Source organism: Mustela nigripes, chromosome X (assembly GCF_022355385.1).
Source record: "Mustela nigripes isolate SB6536 chromosome X, MUSNIG.SB6536, whole genome shotgun sequence".
Taxonomy (NCBI): Eukaryota; Metazoa; Chordata; class Mammalia; order Carnivora; family Mustelidae; genus Mustela; species Mustela nigripes.
Genome location: NC_081575.1, coordinates 2,885,791 through 2,898,110, shown reverse-complemented (window position 1 = coordinate 2,898,110; position 12,320 = coordinate 2,885,791). Strand labels below are relative to the sequence as shown.

Sequence of the window (12,320 nt, the reverse complement as noted above, 5' to 3'; positions counted from 1 at the left end):
GGGGTATTGTCCTGCCTCTGACTTTTGCTGGAACATGCCCAGGAAATCACACGACTGTGCAGCATTTCAGTTTATGGCAACACAGAATAGAAATCCAGCACTTATACTTGTTTTCAGCCAGCTTCCATGCTTCTATTCCTGGGAACAGTATAACACTTAGATGACACCCTTTCTTCTTGTGACCCCAGGGATCCTGAGATCATGCTGTCACACCTGGTATTCTGCCCTGCTTTACCACCAGAGTACCTTTAAACCAGGGACCTCCCCTGACTCCAGCAGACTTCTAAACATTCTGATTTTGTATTTCACTACTTATGATACTTTGTGATAACCTTCTTGAGCAGGTTCTCTTCCCTCTGTAGCACCTCAGCTACCACCCAATTCAACCCTTCATACCTCCTAACTTCCAAAAGGTGGTCACTTTTCTAATTGTAGACTTGCAGCTTTTCTTTCTTCATATTGCCAATTGATTTCTCAGGTGGTCAGAATGATTTAATAACTATTTAGATGTATTTGAAGTATGACACAAACTTAGGGTCTCCCTACTTCTCCTCCACCATCATAATTCCTCTTCCATTTTTTAGATTGATTGATAATTGATTGATTGATTGATTTTAGAGAGAGAGAAGGAGAGCACAAGTGTCAGGGGCAGAGAGAGGGAGAGACAATTTTAAGTGGATTCCACACTGAGCAGAGAGCCTGACATGTGTCTCTGTCTCAGCACCCTGAGATCACAAGAGTTGGGTGCTTAACCAATTTCATGACCCAGACACCCTTCCCATTTTAAATTTTTAAGCTTCACTTTCTGGATCAGTTCAATAGGGATAATAATGTTTATATTGAATAATTTTTGTGAAGATTGGAGATATTTACATAAAGTGTCTAGCACATAGTAGGTATCCAACACAAAGTAATTATTATTATTGTTAGAGTATTATCATTCATACATATAGCTCATCTTCTTCTTTGTATTCTTCTAATCTACCTTACACATTGTTACCAGAGCAATCTTTCTAAAATGAAAATCTGTGCCATCCCCCTGCAATAAAATCTTTAATGGATCCCCCTCATTTTTATGCTAATGTAGCTCATAAGAATCCCTCTCCACCCTAGGTCACTTCTCTGCACTTTACTCTATGGTTCAGTCATACTGAATTTCCTTTTGTTTCTTTAGTGTATCATTACTACCTCTCTCACTTCATTCTCCTGGACTTTATACCTGCTGTACTCTCTCTGTGGAACATTTCCTACCTATCTTTTAGTCAAATTTATTTCTACCATCTTTTAGATCTCAGTTTAAAACTGATTTCCTCTGGAGCGTCTGGGTGGTTCAATCAGTTAAGCGTCCAACTCTTGATTTTGGTTCAGGTCATGATCTCAGGGTCAGGAAATTGAGCCCTAAATCCAGCTCCATGCTGAGTGTGGAGCAGATTTTCTTTCTCCCTCTCTCCCTGCAGTACCTCCTAATTCACACACTCTCTCTAAAAAAATGTAATTTCCTCTGAAATCAATTGTGGGTATTCTCCCACAGATTCACTTCCTTATCCCTGCTATATGATTCCACAGCCCTCTGTACGTCTCTGACCTTAACACTTATTCTGTTATCATTATTGTTTGTTTTCCCCACTAGAATGTAAGTTATATGAGGTCAGAGGCCACATTCCATTTTACTCACTATTTTATTCCTAGTGTCCAGAATACTGTTTGGATCTCATTAAGCTCTCTAGAAATATTTTTGGAAGAATAGATTAATGAAAGCTCTAACAAGAGGCATGAATTTTCTGATTCATGATGACAGTTCATGCATACCTAGCTTTGCACATGCTACCTCCTCTACCTGGAATACCCTCCTATGCCTCACTTCATCCCTCATCTGTTTAAGAGTTACCTATACCTCCTTCAAGATTCAAGATATAGGATTAATTGGCTCTTTTTACAACTTTATTTGATGCCTCTGCATAAATTTTGTTGTTCCTTACCCTGTGATTCCATAACATTTCTATCCCCCTCAGTTTAAGGCTTTTATACTATTGTATAAAATATATATATTGTGTATCTATCTGTGCACAGTGTCTGCTTTAACTTTTAGACTGTAATGTCACAAAAAGCATGAGCTGTGTCTTGTTTATCTCTGTAGCTCAGCACACATTCCAAATAATAATCAGTGGAACTTGGATTTTACTACTTTCTGTATTATGCACATTTATATCCAATAGGTATAAAGAACAATACAATGAATATATTTATCAAGATTTTCATCAATAAATGTCATTAATAGAAATGAAGTTTTCTATATATCCATGTCTGTAAAAAAAGGAAAATATTTTCTAAACATATATATCATCCTGATCTGGGCTTCATCTTCTCTGTACTGTTTTAATTTTAGTATATGTGGTGCTGAAGCAAGCAGCAGGTAATGAGCTTTGGCCTGCATTTTTATGGTTATCCTGAAGTCCCAAGATGAGGTTTCACTCTAAACTGCCCTAGTTACATAGCTATGCAGTCCTTTGTCAAATTTTTCTAAGAAGCTGAATTTCTGTAGTTTTCCATGGAATCCAGATAAGATTTCCAAGGGTCAAAATAATAATGTCATAGAATAATACTTCCTGAAAAATTCTAAGTGTTCTTTTGGACCTTATCTAATTCACATTTTTCATGTGTCTGTAAGAAAGGCAGCACTTACATTATTATCAGAATGAGAAAGTAGATAATTTTTGTCTTACAAAAGGTCACTTGATGAATAAATTATGGGGTCAAAAATAGAGCCAAGCTCTAATATTTTCAGTTTGGAACCTAGGTCTCCCTCCAGACACACCCTCCTGGGTCTGAAGTGAATCATCTACTATGTAAGAGAACCAAAGACTTCATCATGCTTCTGAACTTCTGTACCTCCTTTAACACAAGGGAATTCCACATAGTTTCCTGTTTTATCAAACTCCACTTTCTTGTCCAATTCATATTAGAATGAAGCACTCAATAGTCATCTTCTTCCCATTTATCTAACCTTATTTTCAGGTGACTAATCCTTTGATCTGCTTCATCTTCTATACTCCTCAATCTTCATATTTCATCATTTTTCCATCTTTTTCATATTTTAACATTCCCATCCTCCTCTCTCCTTTCTTCTCTCTTTTTCACTCCTCCTCTAAAACAAAACTAACATTGATCTTTTTTATTTTATTATTCATTCTCTTAACTATCCTGTTCTCATTCATTCTCTATTCTTTCTCCTCAGTCTCTATGTGTTGATTTCCTTGCCTGCCCATCACTTTCTTTTCATTTTCTTACAGCATTTTTAGCCATCCACATCTCATCATCCTCATCCATCCTTCCAACTACCACATTGCACAGCCCCTCCTCTGCTTCATTCCTTCACCAATTGTTTACACCCCCATCTCCTCTTCAAACAAGTATGCCTCCTTTACATTTTCCCACTTATGTTCTATTGTCTTCAAATTCTCTTCAAATAATACCTCTACTCTGTCCTATCCTTCCCATCTCCTTTCCTATTTTTATCTAGCCTCATATCCTTCCATTCAGGACAAGAAGACTTGTCCCTCTTCCTTTATAAGTAAAACTTTCAATGTAGTTTTGATGACATTCTGCTTACAGTTTTCTCTGGCAACTTGGTGTCAGCAAAACCTCATTTCTACTATACTTTCAATCTGTGTCTCTCTGCTATTGCACAAATAAGTATCAGTATTTACATTATAAAAAGCAATTATTTTCTTCTATCCCTGAATATATCTATAATATACTCATTGCTTTCATTTTCAAACAAGCTCCTAGGAAGTATTTTCTGTGTTTACTATTTTCACTACTTCTATGTCAATTCCTAAAAACTCACTGCTGCACTAAACACTACACTTAAACAATGTATGTGAAGAAGAGCAATGCCTTCCATGTTGTAAAACCTAATACATTTAATTCCCTATATTATTTGTTCTCTTTGTAATAACCAATAATGTTATAAAAATATATTAATAATGATAAAGATATATAAATAATTATAAAGATAATGATTAATAATGATATCATTATATGTAATAATGATAAAGATCACTATTTAATGATAAATAAAGATATTTATATATAAATAATGATTAATAATGATAAAAAGCTGAACTTGCAGCCAAACTGCCAGAGTATGAATGCTGACTCAACCATTTACTACCTAGGTGATTTTTAAATTTTTTCTTACCCACTCTTGTCTCAGTCTCCTCATCTGAAAAGTGGAAATAATAGTACCTATCTCACAGGGTTATTGTTTTATAAAAGTTAAGTGATAAGAACAGTGCATGGCACACTGTAAATACTGTATTGATGTTAATGATAATATTTATGCTATTACTGAAATTATTATTATTATTATTATTGATCACTGTGAGCTTTTTTGAAACCCTTTACTCCTTTGATATATCAGTCAAAATGGGTCAGGTTAGCATGTAGTAACAAAAAATCTCAATGTCCTCAAACAAAAAAGATGTACTTCTCACACTACTTGTCTATCTCGGGTTTTAGTGAAGGGGAGACTGTCTTCTATGTCATCTTCAATAAAGGATACAGAATGATAGAGCCAAGGACACCTGGCATAATGTTACTTACTGTGGCCATGGAGAGGAACATGGAAAATTATGTATTATCCTTCCTCAGAAATGATTCATGTTATTTCCAGTCACATTTGGTTAGCCAAAGTCATCTATCTATGCCTAACTTCAAGGTTCTATGGAAGTACAATACAACCACAAAGCCAGAAGGACATGGATTAAAAATATGGAAAGTAAAAGTATTGACTATCACACTCAGTTTTCAAGATACTGCACACTAGGGGTTCTACCAAGACGTTTCTTTTTCTTCTTGGTCTCCTTCATAGGTTCCTCTTTTTCCCCTTCTACCTTAATGATAATGATGCTACAGGACTGGATCCTTGGCATAATTTTCTTCTCACTCTGCATACTTTCCTGAAGTGATCACATACATTCATATGGTTGTCCCAATATACTAACAATACCAAACTTTATATCTCTAGCTTATAACTGTCTTCTGATCTTAATATTTGTATATCCGGGACGCCTGGGTGGCTCAGTTGGTTAGACGACTGCCTTCGGCTCAGGTCATGATCCTGGAGTCCTGGGATCGAGTCCCACATCGGGCTCCCAGCTCCACCTGGAGTCTGCTTCTCTCTCTGACCTTCTCCTCGCTCATGATCTCTCCCACTGTCTCTCTCTCAAATAAATAAATAAAAAATCTTAAAAAAAAAAAAGATTTGTATATCCAACTGCTATTACACACCTATCCCTAGATAATCTATAATCATTTAAAGCTCATCTTACCCAAAAATTAACCTTGCAGATTTATCCTAACTTTCTTCCAACTTTTATATGATCTGCCCCAGTTTTCAGCACCATCATTCGCCCATGTTATTTGGGTACTTATAACCTTAATCCCATCCTTCCTGTCATTCTAACATTGGCTGTTTTTACTATTTCCTCAATGTCTCTCCCCTTCTCCATCTTAATCTGCTGCTCTGAATGAGAACTTTACCACTCCTTGCCCAGATTATTTAAGCTGTCTACTAACCCATTTCTATAACTCCAGTTTTGTTCCTTTCAAATACATTCTTTACACTGTAACTGGAGTGGCATATGTAAATCAAAAACTGACCACCTCATTCTCTTGCTTCTGTTGAAGGAAACCATTCCATTGCTTGTAACGGCTAACTTGGTTTTCTCTGCCTAAAATATACTTCCTCTTTCCTCCCCTTAACACCTACAATTATCTTGGCTACATTCTACTTACTGAATAGTACAAAAATGAATGCTAATACTAATAATCAGGTGCTCTAAAACACACATACAGATGCACACACATATATATATACACACATATAAATATATACATTTACATATGTGTGTGTATACACACACATACATACATATGTAAATATATAAGATCTGAGAAAAGATCAATGAAATATATATGTTAATTTTATTGATCTTTTCTCCAGATTATTCTTCCCTTCTCTCCACCTTCTTTTTCCCACTTCTATCCACTTTCCCTCTTTTCTTTATCACTCTTTATTCTATTCTCATTTCTTCTCTAGTTTCTCAGCTCCTCCTCTATAATTCAACTTTTCTCTCAAGTACCCATTTGGTATCCATTCTTCCTTGCCTATCTTCTCCTCTACCAAATTCTTTCAGGAAAAACATCAATAAAGAGCAAGTTTAAGGTAATGGAAGACTAGGATATGGGAAAGGACACTTCATGTATTCACCACATATTTCAGTTTCATTGTACAAAACAACAACAACAACAACAACAACAAAAAACAGCCACAGAATCTGCACTGAAAGATCAAATTTTTTCCATTCAATAATGTTAATTCAGTTACTTAGAACTGATATTCATTAATGTGTGAGGGAGCTTTAGGACAACTGGCAGAATAGGAATTAACAAAAACACAAAACAAGAACCATGAAAGTTTTTTAGTGTTTAGGGACAAAGAATATTATGGAACTGGAAATGTTTTTAAAGTCATTCTTTTTGAAGGCAAAATTACGATATATATATCGTATATGTGTGTGTGTGTGTGTGTGTAAGAATTATATTTATTTATTTTAAAGATTTATTTATTTTAGAGTGAGAACATGAGACGGGGAGAGGCAGAGGGAGAGGAAGAGACAAAATCTCAAGCAGACTCTGCCCTGAGTGTGGAGCCTGATGCAGGGTTTGATCTCACAGCATTGAAAGCCTGACTTGAACCAAAACCAAGAGCTGGATGCTTAACCAACTGAGCCATCCAGGTGCCTCTGTATATAAATGATATTTAAAGAAACATTCTAGGGGCACTTCACTGGCTCAGTTGTTTAAGCAGCTACCTTTAGCTCAGGTAATAATCTCAGGGTCCTGGGATTGACACCTGCATTGGGCTCCCTGCTCAGTGGGGAGTCTGCTTCTCTCTTTTCCTCTTCCTCTGCCCCTGGCCCTGCTTGTGCATTCTCTCTCTCAAATAAATAAAGTCTTTTAAAAATTTTTAAAAAAGAAACATTCTTAGGTTAATTAGATACCTCACTTACATCAAACTCCTCAGGATTCCCAGGCAATGTGCCATAAAAGATATGTTGTAATTTTTTATATATTATATATAACATTGTGTGCTTCTGAAAATATCCATCATTATCTCATTTGATTCTCACAATTCTGCATTATAGGGAAAGTTTTTTGCTGCAGTTAAACAGCTTATTTTGACTATCACAGTGCTCTTCCTGTGTATATAGCTGTGAGTCTTTGAATTTAAGACCTTTGAATATGTATATGATTACATGTTAGGCTATATGTGTCTCTGAGTATGGATACATTTATACATCTTGAACATATATCTCTGTGTGTCTGAGAATGTTCATATGTTCAACTCTCTTATTTATTTGTATATCTATAATATATGTCTCTATGAATGTGTGTACCTGCAAATATATAAAGCAGTATATACTAAATGTCCATTTCTAATCTGTAAACTTAACAGAACTTTCAATAGATAGCCTAAAACATGCTGTTTTCAAGCCCTACCCTGAATATGCTTTAGATGGGAGGTATCACTCACTGACCTCATTGTGTAGAGGAGGGTTCCATTGTCCACCAGTCTGAGCAGCTTGTTAGGTGTGGTCATGTTATGGGCTACTGATTTCTTGCCATTGTGAAAGAAGGTGTCAGGGGTCCAGATCTTACTAGCTAGGAGATTGTTCAGTGGAAGGATCTTCATGGGTCCATCAAATTTCAATCTTTCATCATGCCATGTCTGTCGAAAAAATACATCAATGGTGTACTCCTAGGGACAAAAAAACAGAGAATAATGAACATAGTTCTGATGAGGACCTATAGTGCCCTTAACAAATATTAATCAATTTGCAATATTTCCTCCAATGCACAGAAGCAGCAGTATATTAATAGTACTTACTGGAAGTATGGCAAATGATTATGATTGAAAAATGAAGCCATGGTGATCAATAATTATGAAAATAACATATCTGACAAGATTTTGTTGAGGAAGTTCACTGCCAACAATTCCTCACATGTCATACAAGCTGACACAAGAGTGCTTTATGAAAAGGCAAGAGCTCTGTTCTCTATGCAGTAGCATCTCTAATAAGAACAAACTCCTTACCTTGTCTCCTTTACTAAATGATCCAATATGAACATTAAAGGCCAATATTACAATCACCAGAAAATGAAAACCTTAAGTTTCAAAACACATTTCAGTTGAGTCTCATAAAATACAACTGATGAGTTTATATTTTTATTATCTTTGATAAATAAGGAACTCTTTCTTATAAATAAAAATAGACAAACAGAAAAATGGGTAAATAGCATACCAGAAAATTCATAAAATAGATAAAAATGCTAATAAACATGCAATTTTTTTTTCAAAATTGCTGTTAATCTAACTATAAATTAAAATAACAAATGTTTCAGGTTTTCGTAATAGCTGACTAAACTGTTTGGCTATACCTTCCTTTAGCTTTTAATTATAAAATTAAAACATAAAGAGAGAAGATTAGAATAAGGGAAAATAACCTATTTGAAAGCAATGGGGTACAAATGTAAGCAGACAAAAACTTGAAGAAAATTTACCCTTAAAAGATGGCAGTAGCAATGTGTGCCCCCCAAACTTAGAATTCCTGTGGCAGATACTACAGCTTTACTGGCTCAAGGTGGGAAATAATATGGAAATTTAGGGGTGGTACTCCTGGGAGCAAGACAGTCACAGAAGGGATGAGATCCCAAATCTGCATATATACTCTGCCCCAAATTTTGGCTATTACACTACACACATATGAACAAGACTTTGGGACTCTGTTAAAAAAAATGCAGGCAGAAACCAGAGGGTAGTCTTCCACTAAATGACAGATGACAAATCTATGCTGAGTGATGTTTGTAAGCTTGGCAGAAATCAGAAAAATGCACTGGCTTAATATCTCAGAGGATAGGCCCCAAGGCTAGTCAGAGAGCTGAAAATTCAGGATAAAGTCCTGGAAGCAAGAAAACAACTGAGAGGTTGAGTCCCCAAATCTCAGTGCAAACCTTACCCAGATCTCTGATCACTAAACTGCCCGAGGCATGGGGGACACTTTTAGATATCCAGATATAATAAAGAAGCTGCCTAAAACTCTGTGGCTTAAAATACCTTAATGACTTTTAGTCATATGTAAGTTTCAATATCCTTCTCTTACCTAGAAAGCACTTCATAAATTGATCCTTATCTTCTTCTCTGAGCTCTTCTTCAACTACTCTTCCCTCTACAAATCAGCCAGTCTGGCTTTTCTCTTTTTCTAGCATACCAAGCACAGTTCTGACTAAGGATTAGAATATTATATAAATATCTAAATTGGGACATATTTGAGAGTCAGAAGAGTTTTTATCAAAAACTACGATAGGACAATTGGTATAAATCAAGACTGTTCTGGGTAAAAAGGTAGAACTAGACTCCCACATAAAGCCAAGACCCTGAATGGTTCCAACTTCAACAAAAAGGAGAACTAGGGAAAATGTACTAGATAAAACCATTCTACAACATGAAAATTCTAAAAGGAAATGTGTCTAACCAAGCATGGATACTGGATGGAGAGGGGTTTAAGGGAAGCATTTCTACTGAGATTTAGCAACCTCAAATCTAATTTTACATGGGATTGATGCCTAAATACACAGTATCATCCTGATTTTGAGTTTACAAGCTGAGAAATTAACATAGGAATTTGCTTCAATGTGGGGATACCTCTACTGCCTGAATTCTCTTCTAGGACTTTTATGGTTTCAAGTCTCAGATTCAGATCTTTAATCTGTTTTGAATTTGTTTTTGTGTGTGGTATAAGAATATGTTCTAGTTTCATTCTCTTATATGTTGCTGTCGAGTTTTCTCAACACCATTTGTTGAAGAGACCATCTTTTCCCATTGGATATTCTTGCCCCCTACGTTGTTTACTTGACCATATAATCGTGAGTTTATTTATAGGTTTTCTACTCTATTCTATTGATGTATGTGTCTATTTATGTGTTATTTCCAAGCTGTTTTGATTACTATAGCCTCTGAATGTAACTTGAAATCTGTAATTGTAGTTCCTTCTATTTTGCTTCTCTTCTTCAAAATTGCTTTGGAAATGGGTGTCTTTGCGATTTCCATATAAATGTTTGGATTTTTTGTTCTAGTTCTGTGAAAAATGCTGTTGGTAGTTTGATAGGGATTGCATTAAATGTTTAGTTTGCTTTAGGTTATATACATATTTTAACAATATTTGTTCTTCCAATCTATGAGCATGGAATCTCTTTCCATTTATTTGTGTTGTCTTCAATTTTTTGCATCAATGTTTTATTGTTTTTAGTGTATATGCCTTTCTCCCTTTGCTCAAGTTTATTCCTAGGAGTCTTATTATTTTTGGTCCAGTTGTAAATGGGATTGTTTTCTTAATGTTGCTTTCTGCTGTTTCATTGTTAATGTATAGAAATGGAACAGATTTCTGCATATTGATTTTGTATCCTGTGGATTTACTGAAATCATTAATCAGTTCTAGTTGGTTTTTCGTGGAATCTTTGGGGTTTTCTACATATAGTATCATATAATCTGCAAATAATGAAAGTTTTACTTCTTTCTTACTGATTTGGATGCCTTTTATTTCTTTTTGTTGTCTAACTGCTATGACTAAAGCTCCCAGTACTATGTTGAAAAAAAGTGGTGAGAGTGGACATCCTTATCTTATTCCTGACCTTAGGGGAAATACTCTCAGTATTTTCCCATGGAGGATGACGTTGGTTGTGGGATTTTCATATGTGGCTTTTATTATGTTGAGGTAGGTTCCCTCCAATTCTACTTTGTTGAGGGATTTTTTTTATTTTGAATGGATGTTGTATTTTGTGAAATGCTTTTTCTGTATCTGTTGAAATCATCATGAGGATTTTAATCTTTTCTTTTATTGACATGATGTATTTTAATTGATTTGTGAATACCGAATCACGCTGCATGCTGAGAATAAATCCCACTTGATTGTGATGAATGATTTTTTAAAAATATGTTGTAATCCGGTTGCTAATATTTTATTTAGGAATTTTGCATTCATGTTCATGAGAGCTATTGACCTGTAGTTTTCTTATTTGTGGTGTTTGTCTTTATCTGGTTTTGGTATCAGGGTGATACTGGCCTCACAGAATGAACTTAGAAGCTTTCCTTCTATTCTTTAGAAATGTTTGAGAAGAATAGGTATTAACTCTTATTTAAATGTTTAGTAGAATTTCCCTGTGATGCCATCTAGTCATGGACTTTTGTTTTAAAATTGTATTTCTAAGGTGTTGACTATTTCTCCTCCTTCATTTCTAATTTTGAGTACTTTTTTTTCTCTCTCTTTTTGATGAATCTGACTAGAGGTTTATCAATTTTATTGATCTTTTCAAAGAACAAGTTCCTTGTTTCACTGATCTATTCAATTCCTTTTCTCATTTCTATATCATTTATTTCTGCTCTAATATTCTTTTATTTCACTCCATCTGCTGGTTTTGTTTGGTTTGTTGTTCTTTATCTAGCTCCTTTGAGTATAATGTTAGGTTGCTTATTTGAGATATTTCTTGTTTCTTGATGTGGGCCTGTATTTCTATAAACTTCCTCCTTTAGGACCATTTTTTGCTGTATCGCAAACATTTTGGACCATTGTGTTTTCATTTTCATTTGTTTCCATGTACTTTTAATTTTTTTCATTGATTTCTTGTTTGGCCTATTCATTGTTTAGTAGCATATTATTTAACCTCCATGTATTTGTGCTTTTTGCAGATTTTTTTTTTTTTTGTGGTTGATTTCCAGTTTCATAGCATGTTGTCAGAAAGCATGCATGGTATTACTTTGATCATTTTGAAATTGCTATCACTTGTTTTATGGCCTAAAATGTGATCTATTCTGGAGGATGTTCTACATGCACTTGAAAATAATATGTATTCTGCTGTTTTAGGATAGAATGTTCTGAATATAACTGTTAAACCCATCTAGTCTATTGTGTCATTCAAAGCCACTGTTTCTTTGTTGATTTTCTATTTAGATGCTCTGTCTATTGATGTAAGTGTGTCAAGAGTCCCTTGACTCAACTTTACAGATATACTTATTTTTACACTTTTGTGTTTCCTACTTTTCTTACTCCTATTTATGGTCTTTTTTTTTCCTGTCAAAAAGTCCCCTTTAGGGGGGAGGAGTCAAGATGGCGGAGAAGTAGCAAGCTGAGACTGCTTCAGCTAGCCGGAGATCAGCTAGATAGCTTATCTAAAGATTGCAAACACCTGAAAATCCATCG

The 12,320-nt window shown here is 35.0% G+C and overlaps 1 protein-coding gene across 1 annotated transcript in view; it reads right to left on the bottom strand.

Moving 5' to 3' along the window:
- GABRA3 (gamma-aminobutyric acid type A receptor subunit alpha3) overlaps window positions 1-12,320 on the bottom strand; it is a 385,158-nt gene that overhangs the window by 104,383 nt on the left and 268,455 nt on the right. The window contains exon 5 of the mRNA XM_059385929.1: window positions 7,605-7,825. Coding sequence (XP_059241912.1) covers window positions 7,605-7,825 — 221 coding nt within the window. The remainder of the gene's footprint in view (window positions 1-7,604; window positions 7,826-12,320) is intronic.